Raw genomic sequence first — 21,076 nt, forward strand, 5'->3', positions numbered from 1 at the left:
TGTTAATCTTTGGTTTTTAGCAGTATAAAAATAACAGGTAGGTAGCAATTATATTTATATTAATTTCGTTCGATCACACTTTGTAATTAACTTAGTAACTAATAAATAGATGAGTAAGCCGTAGGATATTATAGGATGTGGGACGTAGGCAGTATAGGTACAGGCCCGTAGCTACGGGGGGGGGGCAAGAGGGGGCATTGCCCTCCCTAAACCCAATCGCTGCTCCCTTTAAAAATATTAGAAATACATATTGAATTTATATACAATCACAATGCCTACCTTAAATTTGGTTTGCCCAACTGAAAATTTGGTCTGGATACGGGCCTGAGTAGGTTCTTATCTAACAAGTTGGTATTATAGGTAGGTACGTATATAACAAAATATTCAATACCTACATAAATTTAACTAAGTTTATTTACATATTGTGGTAAATATTTTACATTCATTTACGGTAGAACATTCAATGTGATAAATTCATTAACAACATAATAATTATTTACTTCATAGAGAATAATTTTTGATTATTATTAATTTGCGTACATATAGTCTTAACTTGTATGATAACATTGTAAATAGACGGAGGTTGAGCGATGACAGGAGTTATTATTTACAAAATTAAAATGTAATATAATATAGTTATAGTTTAAACAATAGTTTGATGGTAGGTACATCGTAATTATGAATAACGTACTTCAAAAGTATGTAGGTAAGTATGTTACAAAATTTGTATAGTTAAAATTACTACACAATTATTGATCCATAAATAAATAATATATACAAATTACAATATTTTTAAAATGCGTTGTATAGTCATAGGTTGTTCGTTTATTTGTATTTATCCGTCTTCCTCGGTTCAGGCACATTAATACCAACAAAATGATAATATGTACCTAGGTACCTATATCCTTTGACCAAGGTCATCTAGAGCAGAATCGGTGTACTCAAGTACACGTTTATAAAATACTTTTTTGAATAGGATTACTTCTCGTATACATACCGGTAGTTTCGTATCGTGTTTTGGTGATATTAAAAGTAGGAAGAATGCAAATGAAAAATGTATACCTGCACAATGTACATATTATAATATACAATGATATAGGTATTGGTAGTTTACTAATATGAATAATAGGTATATGATGCGTAGGTATTATACGAGTCGTCTAAATGGAATATGCCAACCTCCGAGAATTTGTTTACATTAATATGAATACATTATAACAATTTAGTATTTCATTATTATTAATATCGATATTAACATAACGGAGTTGATGTATCGTATTTTGTCTGAAGATGACCTAGGTAAACGATGAGATTGATCTTTGAGTGCTGGTGAATTGCTTGAAGAATTGCGTCCGGTGTTTCTATTTTCATAATCATCTTCTTCAGAATTAAACGTATTTATAGCATTATCGTCGTCGTCTTCGCTAGGTGTTCTGGGCTTAGATAAATCCATTTCTGTTGATAAATACAGTGTTTAAAAATAGAAAAATAAAGCTTTAGTTTTAATTTTTTTTAGGTATGTTGCTGTGTTTTGTAAGATACTTAAAATCTGAACTCAAAAGTTTCTAACGTTCAATATTACTGTATAGAGCTATAGAGTATAGAGTACCTACATATTTTAAATTTCCTTTAAAATGTTCGGGAAAATCAAAAAACATTGAAATGAAAATACCCATAGATTCTTATAAATAATTATTGATTATGTTTGGATAATTATTTATAAGCTGAGCTCTAGTTACAATAATTTTTTTAAATTTAATGGTTATAATTTTTTTAATTTGAATTGAATTGAATTGAAGTTTTCATACTAAATATGTTATATAGATACTATTCAGTTTAAAATTTGTAACTTATGACTCCTTAGGCCATAATTTTTATTTCAGATTTTGAGTAAGCGAAGACTGTATCAATTGGATCAACAATTAAGCATAAAATTAATTAATTTAGTCTAATTAAAAAAAATTATATTAATTGTCTTACCATATACTCTAATATTTCCTTCAGCTTCTCCAATTGAATTTTTCGATATGCATTTGTATCCTCCTAAATCTGATTTTCTAAGTTTTCTAATTGTCAGTTTCATCTGAGCACTGTAATACGAAACTGTCAATTCTGTCATATTGTATTTGTCATTTGAAATTATCATCTCTCCTAAAATTATACATTAAACCAAAATTAAATTAATTTTTTTAGTAAAATATCTGCTTATACCTATTTATTTAGTTATTAAATAATTTCAATTCAGTATGATTATATAGATACTCGTTATCAATTTTATTTAATTATAGCATATTTTATTTTATCAATGACATACAGGTGTAACAAATTGTGGTTTAATAAATTAATACGCTGCGTCGACTTATCCCCTCCCTCTATGATAAATCATTTAATCGTCACTGAAACTGAGGAATTGCTGTGTGGTAAGTTTCAAGTGTCGATACCTCATCATCAGAGGCGTATATAAGGGGAGGGCCTAGTGGGCTGCAGCCCCCCCCCCCCCCCTGTCCGAAGTTACAGTCGTAACTGTTAAATATATAGTAGGATCTAGATCATATTTTGTTAGTTGCTATATATTATAGACCACCCTGAAAATTATTTCTGTATAAGTAAGGTTACCAGACCTTTGTTTTGGTTGGGGGTTTTTTTTCAATATTGGAAAATGTCAGGGTTTTTCATGAAATGTGAATTTTCTTAATAATCACCTCGATATCAGTAAATAGGTATTATAATAGGTTATATAATTGTCTTATTCTGTGTTAGTACTTATTTATTTCTAAATCACGAAGAAATTCTATAGTATTTAATTTATTTTCTTAAGTCTAAATATCAACTAATAAATGTGTACAATTAAATATAATTTATACCTAATGATATATTATGTATATCATATTATTATTACAGTAGGTGTATAGGTACATTACCTATAAATAAAATAAAATGTACTTATTAATAATCTTCATGATCTTGAAAAAAATGTCCTCTTTTATTGTCAACCATAAATGGTAACCTTATGTATAAGCCACTATTCATCATCATTGAGTTGATCACTATTCAATGGATGTGATAAATTTTAATTCAATGATAAGCCCTGTACCTATTTATACGAAAAACGATTTTGAGCAAAACTAGCTACTTATAATATATTTTGGTGAATTTTTACGCTGCTGATTATTGATTTTCCGTGAAAATTGAATTGATTTATTATCATTTGTTTGCGCTCGTCGGTATAAAGTTCATAACTTGAAATCCCTAGTTACTAATTATTTTCCGACAGCTATGGACGTTTGAATTATATTATGTAATACTACTGATTTCCATCAAAATTCTGGGAATATAATTATCGATATATTAATTTATTGGATGATATTATGTACATTTGCAATTTGACATAACTAGTTTATAATAATATACATTAAACACATACAACAGTATAATGTTGAAGTCTTATTGAAAATACTATTAGTTATTACTTTTGTATATTATATCCAACTCCGTCAGTTATAAATATATTATGATATATTATTGAATATACGATATGTAATATTAACATTTGGAAATTAATTAATTAGGTACAACCAAACGTACGTGTATCATTACTATTTTTAATTTATTATGTTTGTTCATGTGTATCTTATGTCCTTGCAAGCGAAATGTTATATTACGAATAAACGAAAAATGTGAATTTGTATAGAATACAAATATAATGTCCATACATGCTTCTTTGTTTTTAATTTTTACATAGCTAGTATACATATAAATTAAGTTTGATTTTAATTTCCAACTGTAAAATTATTGTTATTATATTGATGTATTGATTTTATAATAAAGTTTTTTTTTTTTGTATCAATCTCCATCTTTGAAAGCAGTAAAAGGTTGTTTTTGGTAGAAAATTGAATCTATAACTGGTGTTTTACGGTTGGGAAAGATGTAAAAAGTTAAAAATTCTTAATTTTAAAATAATGTGAAAAAATTATAAGGTTGAACGAGAATTGCATACAAAAACCAGTTTTGTAAACTATTTTTCACTAACTCAAAAATGTTTGATCTAAATAACCTTAATTTTTGGCTAATTGAACGAAAATTACTTTTTTTTATTTGATCAGCTTGACCACATTTCACATCTATTAAAATCACTGCGTATAGTTCATAAATTATAATTTATAGCTTATTAATAACACATATAATATACACATATCTAGATTTTTTCTAAAATATTTGTACCAAAAATATATTATATATATTTATATAATTATTATAAATACGCATAAATTCAAGTATATTTAAAGTTATAATAAAAAAATTAGCTAATCAAAATATTCATACGTATATTATATGTACGAAAATAATAACATTAATGATCGCAATATTTTCATAATTAATAACAAAATTATTTATATTTAAGTATTTAACACGTGCTAAATGGGGGTATCATGTCTCACAAACATCTCCCTTGTATAAGCCACTGTCCACTGTATACAATTACTGTATATATATTAGGTATATTACATGTAAAGTGTAAACCCTATGCCTTTTGAACGCGTATGATTCAATCCTAATTAAACAAATGAAAACTTACATAACAAATATATTATCATGGTAATAAAATAAAATATATTCCACCGAAGTCAATGTGGATGGCAGGTGTGATATATTTGAATTAATGATATTTAATTAGATTTAAGTGGAATGTTTTATTAATGTTTTACGACTATCTAATCCACGGGCTGTTTTGTAGAAAAAACGACGAATTAATATCAAAAGCACCTACCAGTCCTACCTATATTATACTATACATTATTATGAATGAAACTTGCGTTCAATAAAAAAAACACAACATTTTAAATATCTCCCTTATTATTGAGAAATCTATAATGGTCATATGGACTTTTTTTTATTGCATCTTAGGTGTAGAAATACCTCTTGAAGTTTGACACATTTATCATGCAACAATTTGTATACCTGGGATGGCCAACTTGTCAAAGTCGTATGCGGCTTGTGTCTTATATAAAAAATGCAATACAGGGGCGTGCTTAAGGGGGGGGGGGTTGGGTGTTCAACCCCCCCTCCCTCCTTAAAAAACTTTTTAGGCACGACCCTGGCCCAGTATTTACTTATTAACGATAAAATTATAAAATGCATTTATCAACATTTTGGCTCTTGAGACCATTTATATTGTATGTGCCTATCTAGTTAATTACTTTTGTTTCTATATTATTATGTTGTATATGTTCGACTTATTAGAACCAGTGGCGTAATTAAGGGGTAGATGAGAAGACTAGATCCCCCAAAAACTTTTATTTCACTGCTAACATTTTATATTTGGTGGGGTAGGTTACTGTATGAGGCTTACAGATTTTGCTAGAAACATACAATCTTCCGCCCAAACTAAATTCTTAATTACGCCACTGTTTAGATTACGTATATTTTTATGTTTTATATATTATTATTATATATTATGTTTTATATTTATATTCGATTACTAGTGATTTTTCTATCGTTACTCAATTAATCTGTTCAAAATTATTTGACGAACATATACCTACCTACTAGCTGCAGTACTAGCTCCGATACTTGCAGTACCACACACATTTTTGATAAATTAGACGCGGGTGGATCGTAATACTGTTGCTAAGCAGTTAAGAGCATTGTGCTGCAGTTGTAGAACACGAGGGCATATTATTTTTTTTGTTTGTTTTTAAAGCGTTAACTTTTTAAACATTTTTAATTCGTCGAGCCTGTTGGCCTACGCATATCCCTCTATACACAGACGCACACAAAAGTGTTGAGTGGATTTTAATTGAATCGCATACAGGAGGTTCCTATATGTACGCGTTTATACGAAATACCACGATAATGACCCGTAGGCATTTGAGCCCGGGAGGGACGTGGTGCGTGTAATGTGTACACAACACTATATATCTGTATAAACAACAATGATACAATGTAATACGGGAACACAACACTACCGCCGACGGGGTAAAAGAAAAATGTATATATATCGTATAAATATTCATACTTTGGAGAGTCGTCGTCGTCGCCATCGTCGTCATTACGTGGACATTGTACTCAACTACTACTACTACTACTGCTATACTATAGATACGTATATATTATGTATATAATAGGTACCAACGCCGCACATTATGGGTGGGACGACGACCGGCGATCGCTGGTAAAAGTTGCAAGTGATCGGGGGTTGCCTCGGAGCAGGGATTGCTGCAGGTTGGAAGGGGATAAACACCGTGTATGGGGTGCTTTTAACACTCCCCACCCGGCAACACACATACACAAACACCGGTTTCTGGCGTTATATAGTGGTACACATGAATACATGATGGTGTATACTATACTAACCTATATATAATATGTGTTTCTGTATTATATATATATATATATATTTACATTGACACACACAAACACACACACACATAGACGTTACACAGTGACTCGGTGTACCGGATAGAATTATTTGAAAAATATGTAAATTACATTTATTAGCATGGCTTTGAATAAAGTGTACACACCGTCGCGGTGGTGGTCGGAGTTTTTTAAAGTCATCGCAAGGGATGGATGAGAGGGTACCGAGAGCAGTACAAAATTGGCCGGGGTCGTAGATTTTGCAACGCCATCAACCGGCGGCTGTGGCGGAGGTGGTAGCGTGCGCGTAGCCTTTGAACCAATGCAATTATATTAAAACACACACACACACACACACACACACACACACACACACACACACACACACACACACACACACACACACACACACACACACACACACACACACACACACACACACACACACACACACACACACACACACACACACACACACACACACACACACACACACACACACACACACACACACACACACACACACACACACACACACACACACACACACACACACACACACACCTCTCACCTCACCTCACCTCACCTCACCTTCCTCACCTTAACCATCCCTTACATAATATTATATTGCATTTGGCCTTTGTGTTCTCTATTGTGTCATCACATTACAAAAAAAGCTGGTAATATTTAGTTTTTTATTCGGACGTTAATTTTTTTTTGTCTGTATGGATTATGCATTACATGTGGTACCTACCTAATGTATCATTGCGATTTATTTAAATATTATAAACTATTATTATCTATAGACTATAACATAATTTATACCGTTGGTCTTCAACTATGGTGGGTCGCGTGAGCTTTAGAAATGGGTAATTTTAGTAAGTAGTATAATATAAAGTATAAATTGTAAGTAACTAAACAAATATAAAATAAAATAAAATAAATTAAAACATTTTATATTTTTATACATATGATTATATAAACTAGTATTTTATCAATCAACTTTAAAAAAAAAATACAACTTGGTAGACACAAAAAATAAATGATTATACTAAAATGTATAGGTGAACGAGGACCACCGACTTAGACGACCAAAAAGTTTTGTTTTCGTCTTATTACGTTTTTCAAGAAATAGTTTATTATAATGATGAGGTTTTCATATTATTTTTAATATAAATCACTCATCAGTCATCACTGATGTCTGATATATTAACTATATGTTTCGTAATTTTGTAGAGTGTTCCAAAAGAAAATTTTTAGGTCCTATAGTCTAAATATATATTGCGTTTACCTACGCTTATAAAAAAAAACTGTGACTAACAATTTTTAATTTTTTTCGCTATAATAAGAACAACCCATTAAGAACCTTGTATTAAATTTTCAAGTTTTTTTGGTGGTCCAAAATTTTTTACCGATACTTAAAAAAAAATGCAACAACACAAAAAAAAATGAAGAACTTGATCCATCGTTGATTTTCAACCAACACAAAATTCAAAATATACAGATAATTAATACAAGCAATAAAAAAAGAAATCAGAGCAATCAGAAACAAGTTAAATCATATCAGAACATCACGACAACCCAGTCATATGCAGATTCGAATCCAAAGTCAAATCTAAACTCAACACCAAATGAAAAATACAAATACAAAATTCAAAGTCATGCAATATAAACCCAAGAAATATATTTAACTTTAAATGTAATTACCACATCATACTATGTATCTGCTTCTCAAATTAATAAGTAAAAAAAAATGCAATCAATTCCTAGTTATATTTTATAAATGTACACTAAAAAAAAAAATGTTTAAATTAATCTCAATGAATCTGTTCACATAATTTTTTATACTTTATATTATTAACTTTAAGAATCTAAATCTTTAATCTTCATTGGATAACTTTCATGCATTAATGATTCGAATTTGTATGTTATGCTCATCTTTTGATGCGAGGACGCATCACAAAAAGGCTAGGGTGGATGTAATGATGTGCGCTTAAGTCATCATATCTTTTTAAATTTAATATATATATAATAAAATAATTATAATAATTAGTAGTCATTAAGGATAAGATAGGACACATACACACATACACACGCACACACACATACACATGCACACACACATACAACATTAGATATAAGGTGCTCCGTTTTTACTGTTTTTAGTCGCTGGGCCAGACGTGTCGTTAAATCGTCAATCACAAATCGTCTATACAGAAACTAGAAAGACGTAATATTGTTAAAGTTAAATATATATATATGTGTGTGTGTGTATTACAAATAAATTAATAAGTTAGTTAAAAGTATATGTTAATGTGCGTTAGAAATAAATTAAATAAAAGTAATATTAATAGACCAAAGAAAAAGGTTTTATTATTTTAAAATACAAATCGGTTACCTCACCTTGCACCTCAGACGCTAACCACGGTTTTAATTGGGAAGTCAATTCAAGGATTGTAGTGGTAATATAAAAATAATATTATTATAACCCCTTTTTTTTAATCATTACAATATTATTTTGAATAGATATATTCATTTAACAGTAGGTACATTTAGTTGAATTTGGCTTAAAATTGTTATCGAGATGTTTTATCATAGTATAAAATTTACTTTAAATATACTTAAAATAAACTGCTATGAACATGAGATTCAGTTTTCAAGTTTATTTTTAATAACTATTAATTCTTATATATTTACCCGATTCTCTTGTCCAATAATTGATTGACTTTGGCGAAGCTTCGACGTAGCATTGAAGTGTGATGTCTGTTTTTTGAGGTGCTCCCACTAGTTGATTTGGTACTTGAACCAATGGATGAACTGCAATGAAAAAGTATATTTAAGTTTCTGTATTTTACGATTTATAAAAAGATACTTAAGCGGAGTGGGTTTATATAATAAATTCATTGAATTCCTACCTCCCATCGCCCCATCAATCTAGAATATTTATATTGCTACATTTCACTCGCTCGCACTCGCTGAACTGTTTTATAGGAATTTCATTTCCAACAAATATGTAAAAGCAAACTTATTTTATCGAAAAGTTATTTTAGGCTATCTTAAAAATTTAGTTACAACATACAATGTTAATTTGCCAAATTAGAGCTACCAACTTTTTGATAAATATTGCATTTTGTTTCAAAATAATATTCATTCCCATCCTTTCATTCGTTTCTTCTTTTCGTTAGGGCTGCAGAGAAATTGAAAAGTAACTAATTTTGTCGGCTTTCAGATGAAGTAAGTTTTTAATTAAAAACTGAAAGTTTCCGTGAGACCAGATTACAAAATCGATTTCCATTACTTATGCAAGTGTCCCCTTGGCATCTGTCCGGTGTTAGTGATACTTGGTTAATATTTGAATATTTTATGAAAACTTTGTTTCTTTTTTGGTTTTACATTAATTATATTGACCTTTATCATGGAGATTTAAAAACCGAATTGGCATAAGTTATGTTAAATGTATTTCATGGTTGGGTTTTTTTTATAAAATATTTTAAATTAGAGGTAACAGTTTTCAATTTACATTCATTGTCTTACTCTTATTGTCAAATTGGTGGGTTAAAAATGAAAATAAAAATTATTGTTCTTATAAGAGTTGGTATATATTATATTCTAAGAACAGATATATATATTTGTTTTTCAAATGTATGCATATGATAAATACTGCAGAATTTGTTAGTATCAAAAAATATCATTATTTTAATTGAGATTTGTGAAAAATTTAGAAAACTACAATATTTTAGTTTTCAACGATTTAAAAGAAAAAAAAAGCGGTTAAGTCGTGGATGTCGCTCTGCTGTACAGTAGGTTACTGTAATGGATGGGATTAAATTTGAATGCAATGATAGGTATCATTGTATACGAAAAACGATTCTGAACAGAGATGATTTGTCAGTCTAGGATATATTATATTTAAATATTGTCATGTTTTCTATTTTGAAACAAATATTTTATTTTTCAATTAAGACGCATTTTGCATAAGGCATGGTTAATCAATTTTTCCAAAAACATTGCATGTAGTTATCATAATCCATAATATCTTATATTATCATAGATATACATATACCTAGTGTTATATATATATACAGTTTAATTTTCGATTTTTTTGAGAATTTTTTTTTGAAGTGTCTGTAAAAAAAATGGTGGATGACCAAAAAATCGAAAACGCGAAAATTTGCAAGTAATTTTGAAGTTGAAAAATCATAAAATTTTTTGTGGTTATAACTAAGGATTAAAAATACAACACTAAGTTTTCCATAAGTTTTCCTTCAAGTAGCTATAGAGAAAACTTGAAGCATTATTATAGGAAAAATTTTAAGTGCCTTTGAATTTCAAATTTTTACGATATAGCGTAACGATAATGATTTAACCTCAAATGATTTTAAATATTTGTTACTATTCATAAAGTATAAGTCATAGATACATGAAAATTTTACCAGTTTTTTAGATTGGCATTTTCTTTACATGATTTAATTTTCAAAATAATTTGACTTTTTTTGAGATATTTATAGATAACTGAAATTTTCAATATATAGTTAATATTTTTTTAAATAATCGGGATAAACAAACTAAAAATTAAGGGAAAAACGAGAAATTTTACGCACACTCAGTTTTCGACAAAATCGATTTTGATTTTTGATGTAACTTTAAAACAAATGTGAAATGACTATTGATACATGAAATTTTCACCGAATGTTTATATAAGTATATTTTATCCACCATGCAATTTTCAAAAATGTTCGACTTAAGTTGAACTATTCATAGGCATATGCAATTTTCGATCATTATTAGTTTTTTTTAAATTAATATCGATAAAAATTTATTTTTTGGGTAGAAAATCTTGAAAATTTAATACAATACTCTTGTAACAATATGTTACAATAGCAGTTGAAAAATAAAATAAATTCGTAGTCATAATTTTTTTTATAAGCATTAAAATTTTAATTTTGACAACATACGTAAAAATCACGAAAATTCGTAATTTATTTTATTCTAGAAATTCATAAAAAAATTTCCTTTTTAAATCTAAGATTTGAAAATTGAATACAAGATTCCTTACAAATTTGTAAATCTTTATCACAAAAAAAATGTCCACCGGAAATTCAAATTAAATTTTTATTAGCATTTGAATTTCAAATATTGACAAAAATTCGTCAAAATCGTGAATATTTGCAAATTATTTTGTAGTTCAAAATTCATAATAATATTGTTTATATTTATATCTAAGGTTATAAAATTTAACACCAAGTTTTCCATAAGTTTTGCTTCAAATAGCTATAGAGAAAATTTGAAGCGTAATTATAGGAAAAATGTTTTGAGCGTTTGAGTTTTAAATTTTTATGAAATCGCGTAATGATAACGATTTATCCTCAAACCAGGTATTCACATATCTATGATAATATAAGGTATTATGAATTATGATAACTACATGATAACTACACTAATTGATTAACCATGCCTTATGCAAAATGCGTCTTAATTGAAAAATAAAATATTTGTTTCAAAATAGAAAACATGAGAATATTTAAATATAATATATCCTAGACTGACAAATCATCTCCGTTCAGAATCGTTTTTCGTATACAATGATACCTATCACTGCATCATTCAAATCTAACCTACCCTAGTCAGAGGTCCACCCCACCACCTAATGTACAGTAGAGCGACATCCACTTACCTGCTTTTTTTAATTTTTGATTTACATTTTTAAAATATATTACATATTTTTGATATCAACATCATTTTTTAGATGATTCCAATGCAATCCTACAGTTATTTTATTAATCCGATAAAATAATAGGTTTACATTACATTAACTGACAAAATTCAATATCATTTTTATAAGTTTAATTTTTATGAAACAAATAGTTTTAAATTATACACCTCATTTATTTTTATTTGTAAAAAAGTTTGAAAATTGATGTGTTGTCTATTAATAATGTATTGTAAATGCAGGTAAAAATATGAATAATATGTACAAGCAAAAACACTATTTTTTCAATAATTAATCTAATAAAATTCTGTATATTAAAGATAAAGAAATTTTTTAATGCATTATATTTGAGTATCATAATCATATAGGTAAATATTGTTATGCTGACCAATTTCTACACACAAATGTAAATTCTTATTTGTTTGGTGTTTTTGAAGTAACTATAAAAATATTTTGAATAAACATGCGAAATAAAGTATTTAGGTATGCTGAAAAGGTACCAAGATATTTATGCATAAGGATAGTATGATTAAACAACTTCCAAAGTAATTAGAATTCATGGAAAGGTTACTTCAATACATATAGAAGCATCAAATAAAATTGTTAGTGAATAATCTAATTTATTTATAATTTGATAAAAACATGTTAACTAAATGTATTATTTAATTAAAAATTTAAGATGATTAGTATAATCAAAGGATAGAATAATTTTATCAATAAATCTTAAAATTTTTATATTTAACTAAAAAAAAAATATATATTTAAATTTTACTAAAAATATTAGGTGAATAAACCCTTAATTTATTTACATAGTACCTATAATTGTTTGTTCATATTTAATTGTTCAATTTTGTTTGTATCAATCCAGATAATTTTTATTATTTTTATATCTCCATTATTTTAAAGGTAACATTTAAATAAAACTATAAAATTATTACATATAAATATGAATTATATATTTTTTTGAAGATTGACATACTTTTATAAATAAATTTAGGTTAGTCATACTTCATAATAGTATAGTTAACAACTTTTTTTTATGATAAACACTAAATTTTGCATTAAAAATATATTTTGCTTATCATATATTTTATATTTTCTGCAATTTAGCATCATAAATTAAACAAATATTAACTATGATGCACTACGTGATTAATAACTTAATATAAACACTCATTGTTTCAAAAATTATAATCGTTTTTGAAAATATTTTTTCCACATAATTTCAAGTCACTTTTAATATTTACAAAACAATATTTTGTAATCATCATTTTTTAATTTGTAATTTTTAGAATGAAAACTTAAATTCGTTACCTATTTTATATTCCTATATAATATATATGCAGAATACTGTTTGAAGTATTTTTATGTATACAATGATCAAATTTTTGGATAGTAGTTAATTAGTTATTTATAATATACAATGTTAGTTCTTTGAAAGATCGGGATTATTATAATTATAATTTAACAATAATTTTAAAATTGTTTTGAATACGATAAAATATGGTTAAAACTGAGTAGATTTAATGATTGATTCCCAATTACAATATGTTTTGCAGGAAACATTATTGTAAATTTTATATGAATATGTATTTTATGCGTTATAATGTATTATAGATACTAGATAGGTATAAAAATTGTAGATAATGGTTTATATTTTGTTGTAATTTCTATGCGATTTAAAATAGTATTTGACATACTGTAAAGAAAATAAATTATCTGTTAAAAATATATTATTTTGATATTAATGTATATTTTTAATTGGTACCTACATTTGAACAGGCGAGTTGGGATGTAATTTAAGAATAAATAAATTATTTGAAACTAATGATAACACAATTTCGAAAACGTATTTATTATACACGGCTGTTTCCATCTTCCTTCTACCATAGTGGATAATAGTAGACAGGAGTGGTTTGTTCGACGACTATTTATTCCAGTATCAGGACAAATTCCATTATAGCGACTAAAAACGTCAACGGACTCTAATGAACAGCCTTTTTAAACAACACATTCTATGCAGCAATACCACCAAACAGATTAACGTTTGTCTCGTCACAACCAAGACAACTAGTATAACGGTATAACCCTTTCCTAATTAATTATTGACCATTCACCTCGTTCACCAATGGTGGTGACAAATGTGTCGTATTTTATGTATGCTATTCAAACTGTCAAGTTACGTTACGTTATTTACTGGTTGTAGACTAAAAAAAGATTTATTAACACGTATTATTTTTATTCAGTGAACATTGTATACTAGTTAGTACATATTACTCATGTACAAATTTAACGTATTCAAAAAGATAATATAATCAAATAATTTTATGAAAAATAAAAGGCTTTGCATAAATAGTATAAAATATTAAAAATATATTTCATGATAAGATAAATTGAAATATTTAATCTAAAATTAATTAATACTTATTAATTGTTTTCTCCAAATTTTAAAATAAGTAGAAAGTGAATAGGTATACAATTACTATATTTAATAAAGTTAATTTACAGAATTTTACGGTTTATAAATGTGTAATATAATATGACTATAAGTTAGCTTTGTTATTATTGGATATCGACCTACTATAAAAAAAAAATGTATACCTTTAGTAACCTTCTTTTCTCATCAAATAAAGACATTGGATTCATTTAGACCCCAGGTCATTGCAATATAAAAGGAAATGAGGAGGTAGATAAAGCAGCGATAAATGCATTAAATAGTCCCACCAGTGAAATAATTACTTTTTCATCACTTGTTGACATAAAAGGAAGTATATATAAATATTGCATTGATTTTTGGAACACTAAATGGCACACTACCATGGAAAATAAGTTAAGAGAAATTAAGCACTTTGTTGAACACTGGCCGAAATACATTGACCTAATTAGAAAAAATGAGGTAATTCTGAATCAACTTAGAATAGGCCACACAAAATCCACACATGGACACCTTATGGCAAAAACAGATACACCTCTATGTTTAACATGCAATGAAAATTACTCCATCAAACACATAATTGCTCATTGTCCTAATTTCAATAAAGCTAGGAAAGACTCAAAATCCCTAACAACCTGTACGAAGAAATTGGTCCATTTTCTAACTATTAAAGGATAATTTTATATCTAAAAAATTTAATTGTACAATAGCATATAATAATGTAAAAATGTAATACTTTTGTTAAAGCTAATAAGTAATAACCTATGAAGTTGATGCTTAACTAGCCAATAATAAAAATAATATATATTATATATATTTATAAAATATACAAACCTTTCGTGATAGGTAAAAGTACATGACGAAAGTGATTATTTTTATCGGTTTATAAATAAATAACTAATTTTTATTTTGCAACAGTGATATTTATTTAAAAATTTTCTAAGCATTATCAAAAAATTGTTTTAAATAGTCGTATGAAGAATTAATAAAACATATTTCAACACATTCGTGTGTTTATTCAACAAATATTTTTTACTTAACAATTATATTGTATACATAATTGTTAATAACTAATCGAATTAAGTTATCAAAAACAAGGTTTAAATGTAAAATTTTAAACTAATTTTTGTAAATTGAACACTTCTGTTTCATAAAATTTCAATAAAATTTGATTAATGATTCTTTTTTTATTTGTTTTTCGTAAATTATGAAAGATGTGACTTGTATTATATAACTAATTTATATCAACTAATTAGTTTGGAAATGTGAATTGTTGAGCGTATATTAAAATTGATAAAATTAATATTTAACCCAATAGGTATTTTATTCACGTTTGCTTAGCACACAATAGGGATCATCAACAATGCTTTACCGGCTTCATATCATCCCTTCTACCTAAAAAAGTGATTTGTGAGGGGGTAATAGTTTTTTCTCTCCATTTTTGACGAGTTTTCTATAGTAAAAAAATAGCTCTCGTCGACAGCTGATTCCGTTTTGCACTGTATATCGGCTTTTATACAAATCAATATATATATAAATTTATTTTAAAAGAGTGAGAGAGAATGATAGTAGAGGTGGACGTTATTAATGCTCTTTTATACTTGAACCGTTTTCGATACCAGTGATAAATGCTAATCAGACCTAACCCTATCGGGACGAAAAAAACTTTAAATCTGTTTCACTGTGCTATTGTTGAACGATCGCCAGGGGATACTATAGGTGGAGGAAATTATGTCGATTTTTCTTTTTTCCTCTATATATCATAAACAATAATTTTTCAGCTGTATCTTTATGTATAATAGAATAGAATATTAAAATGAATAATTCATATAAATATATACTTACAATGAACGTGGAGCATCAGTCTTTTACTAACCGATGGTGGTACACCGTTGGCCGCAATGCATAGGTATGCACCCATTTCTGATCTTGTCACTTTTGATAAAAGTAATGATTCACCTTCAACTGATGTCACTGAGATAAATGAAAAATATTAATATTAATATACCGTATGAAATAAAACAATAAAAATATTAAATAATTTCTTTGAATTTTACTGATAGTTATAACGAAAGTAATTGCATTTTTTTTTTTATCAAAATTATCACATTTTTATTTATGCTCTCTATACCCAGCTATGTTAATAAACATGCGGTAAATTTTTATGCTATAAAAATTCAAAGTATATACATATTTGTGTTATCATTTTTGCCAAAATATATGTTATAAAAAAGCGGGAAAGTGGATGTCGCTCTGCTGTACAGTTGGTTAAGTGAGTTACTGAGATGGGTGGAATTAAATTTGAATCCAATGATATTATATCATTGTATACGAAAAACGATTCTGAGCGAAGACGGTTTATCTGTCTAGGATAGAGGATATATTATAGATTATTAAAAATTTTCAAATCCTAGATTTAAAATACAAATTTTTTATGAATTTCTAGCTTAAAATAATTTGCGAATTTTCGTGATTTTTACGTATGTTGTCAAAATTAAAATTTGAATGATTGTAAAAAAAAAATTGTTACTATGTATTTCTTTTATTTTTCAACAGCTATTGTAAAAATATGATAGGAGCCATGTATTAAATTTTCAAATCTTAGATATAAAAGGAAAATTTTTTATGAATTTCTATCTAAGATAATTTGAACATTGCCGTAATTTTGACGTATTTAGTCAAAATTTGAACTTTAAATGCTTATAAAAAAAAATCGTGCCTAAGTATTTTTAATATTTTTTAATTGCTATTGTTAAAATGTGTTGGGAGCCATGTATTAAATTTTCAAGCTTTTCTACCAAACAAATACATTTTTATCGATATTTATAGAAAAAAAAATTAAAAAAGTTGAAAAATTAAAATGTCAGTAAACAGCTCAAAACAAATCAAAATATTTTAAAATTTTTATAAAATATGCCTGTATGAACATTCGGTGAAAATTTCATGGTCATTTTTTGTAAAGTTACATCAAAAACCAAAATCGGTTTTGTCAAAAACTGATTGTGCGTAAAATTTCCCGTTTTTCCCTTAATTTTTAGTTTGGTTTTCTCGATTATTTAGAAAAGTATTAAGAAATTTTAACTTTTGATCCCCCAAAGTACCAACTAGATTCACTTTCTGATCAAACGAGGTACTGAAGTCAAAAATCGAAGCACTTTTACTGCCCCAAAACGTGATGAAAGACACACACAAAAAAAAAAAAAATAAAAACACCCATCATGGTAAAATCAATTATTCATCGCTCCGCTCAAAATCTAAAATGAAATATTTAGCAAAAACATTTGTATTTAAATTTTTTTTTAAATTATTGATCAATGATCATTTAAAATAAATAATACATGTTGCAGATATATCCATGTTATATGTTGATTATTGTTTTATAAATATTTATTTTAAAGTATTATCATTCATTGGAAAAAATGAGATAAAATGAGCATTTGGAGATTTTCGAATTTAAATATATGGCGTTAGATCTCAAAATCGACTTTATGTGGCAAAAAGAGCGTTCAACATCAACCGAGGATAATGGGGCATATTTCATACTTGATAAATTAGATGGTGTAATTCAATACCTATAGACTTATTTCATTTTTATTCATTTTTATGAAGAACTCTAATAGTTTTATTTTATTTTTAAACCTAAATTTTTAGCGACCACATATTATAATTTTATTTATTTTTATTAAAGCACTGGATTTTCCTTGAAATTCCTTTAATTTTTTTGATTCTTTATTTCAAGACTCAATTATTCTTAGATTTGATGTTCATATTTTTTTTTTATTTCTTTAACCAAGATATGAAGATTTGCAGAAATATATGCAAAATTATGTTTAAGGTCATAATTTTTCATATTATTAATAATGAGTATATTATATCAATGGATTATAAAATATGAATTTTGATATTAATTCTATAAAGTTCTACGTTTCTGTCTTTGAAATTATTTTGTATATTGAAAACATTTGTAAATATGTACTTATTTATTATAAATTTTACCAATAGCAACCGGAAACTTTCTAATACTCCTATTATAATAGTTACATGCTTCACGCTTATGGTTTTATTTATAATTAATAATTTATAAATAATTATTTTGATTTAATTAAATATAAGAATAAAGAAAAAAATATAAATTATGTTATCAAAAATAGTTATTAGTTAGTTAGTAATTTATGAAGAACGTACTATATACATATTTTGAAGGTTTAGATAAATATCAATAATACTCGTATGCTAACCTAACATAACCTACATACCTACTACAAATTATATAATATTATAATTTAATTGTATGATTTTTCTTGCTAATTTATTAGTTTATGTTTTAAAATTTTATATCAATATCATTTTAGATTAGTACGATGATTTTCGTATATTTTTACGTAGATGTACTGTAATGTATATTACAATACTCTCAAAAAAGATGATAATATAGACTATAGAACTAATATTATTCGTGTTTTTTTTATAGATTATAAATTTATAAGATTTATACTCAAAATAATAAATAATGGTTCGTTTGCGAGAATTCTATACATACGTATTGAAGAAGAGTTAAAAATGTTAACGTAAACTTTGGCTTTCAGCTTTTGTCTTTTAACAGATATTAGTTGGTGGTATTTGTATTTTTATATCGTGTATATCAAACTATAGACTATATTTTTTTTATTGTGTTGAATTCATAAAATAAATTATAAATTCATTACGTGAAACTTTATGATTGTTGAAATACCACTTGTCTTACTTTTAGTTTTTATTGTAGTCCCCGTTCTAACGATAATATCTCCTCCGTCTTCTCTTCTCCATAATATCTTTGGTTCAGGATATCCTCGAGCTTTGCAAATCAATTTAGCTGAACCACCTTCAGGGATCATCATATCACCGGACGTGTCTTCATATATGATATCTGGTGGGATAACTACTTCTAGAAAAGCACTCTATAAGCAGATATAGTAAAGTCAATCAATTAAAAAAAAAAAAAAAAAACATTAATATGTTTATAATTATATTTTAGTAAAGTAAAGTTGCAGTCAATTTTACTTGGCTTTTCATTGGGTCCGTATTGACTTGACACATATAAGTGCCTCTATCTTCTCTTCTGACTGTTCTAACATTTAATGTCCATGTGTTATAATCGTTGTGTGTGACGGACAACCTTTCGTTGTTTGTGATAACATGTTCGTGAATAGCTAATATAGCCTTCGTATCTGCTTTAATCCAAGCCACCTGAGTACAATCAACCGTATGTTAGAAACATGGAGATATATGTAATTCGTAATAATTGAAATAATCCACAGCAATCATAAGTATGCGTTAATGGGTTTTTATGATGTAAATTTATTAATATTAGTAAATCTGTTTATCTAAGTACAAAATAATTTAATTTTTTTTTAGTTAATTCAAAATAAGAACGATGTTACTTTTACCTTCATACTTATGATTATTATTATTGTTTTACATTTCATAATATAATCATTTATATAATAATAATATTATTTGTCTACTCTAATAGTGCCATTTGTGCTAAACAAGTGATTTCTTCTATAAAACATATTTAAATATAATAGATAGGTAGTGCAGAAAATATACATGTGCTGGTATGTGCTGTATTATTTTTTTTTTTTACTAAAATTGAGGTTTAGTATTGGATCAAAAGAGACTGTATGCGATGTGATGGATTCCATTACGTAATGGGATTTGGTAGGGTGAATAGACGTGTATATTCAAATGTACAAACATACTGGAAATATTTCACTTTTTTTAACCTACTTACTGTTCTATTAAAAAATGGCCTTTTATAAACACTGTATGGATACGATTGGTTTATATGGAAGTATAGCGCGCATTGTATTAGGTGGAATAATGCAAGTATATTTTGTATAATGTTTATATCTAAACTCCTAATTTAAAATTGATTTACATACCTAAATATAATATAAATAATGTTAAGCTAAATAGTTCATATATAGAAACTTTTGAGATAATGTATACACATTTTTTTATATCATGACCTGTATTAAATATTATTTGTATTTCGTACTACTTATACTAGTAAAATTAATGTAATTAAATATTATATATCATTTCATTATTAAGTATATATTTTAAAACATGGAAATCAGAATATTTATGACTAAAAGCCAATAATTTACATAATATAATGATCAAAATTGTGATTAAAAACTTTAATTAAAATATGTTTAAGTTATTTAAATTTACTTACATAATATAAGTAAATCATTTTAATTTTCTAGTTTTTTTTAGAGATTTCTTAAACGTATACTTAATAAGTAATTACACATTGTATCTTAAATCTCTAAACACATTTCAATTTTAATAGTCAAACAATAAAATTAATATCCCATAAGGCAGAAATGACCAAACAAGCTTAAATTGAGAACATTTTCTCCCGCTCTACAACATTTTTTAGTGTGTAGGTAAAGGTTTATTTAAGAGAATTGGAAAATTGGAGTTGACGTTTATTGTAATCTTAGGATATAATGTTTGCTGGTTTCCTAAAATTACTTTTTGGTCTCTTAAGGCATTGTACGCGTTGTGTCACATTAAAGCTTACG

The 21,076-nt window shown here is 26.8% G+C and overlaps 1 protein-coding gene across 2 annotated transcripts in view; it reads right to left on the minus strand.

Moving 5' to 3' along the window:
- Positions 1-396: 396 nt before the first annotated feature.
- Positions 397-21,076, minus strand: part of DIP-beta (Dpr-interacting protein beta) — a 217,546-nt gene continuing 196,866 nt past the window's right edge. For both annotated transcript variants that reach the window (XM_015509734.2, XM_015509726.2), the window contains exons 4-9: positions 19,542-19,727; positions 19,246-19,438; positions 16,347-16,475; positions 9,055-9,174; positions 1,981-2,151; positions 397-1,455 (exon numbers count right to left, since the gene is read on the minus strand). In XM_015509734.2, the coding sequence (XP_015365220.1) occupies positions 1,223-1,455; positions 1,981-2,151; positions 9,055-9,174; positions 16,347-16,475; positions 19,246-19,438; positions 19,542-19,727 (1,032 nt within the window). In that variant the 3' untranslated portion in view covers positions 397-1,222. The remainder of the gene's footprint in view (positions 1,456-1,980; positions 2,152-9,054; positions 9,175-16,346; positions 16,476-19,245; positions 19,439-19,541; positions 19,728-21,076) is intronic.

Source organism: Diuraphis noxia, unplaced genomic scaffold (genome assembly GCF_037042655.1).
Source record: "Diuraphis noxia isolate RWA-SAM2 unplaced genomic scaffold, SU_Dnox_SAM2 contig0002, whole genome shotgun sequence".
NCBI classification, from domain to species: domain Eukaryota; kingdom Metazoa; phylum Arthropoda; class Insecta; order Hemiptera; family Aphididae; genus Diuraphis; species Diuraphis noxia.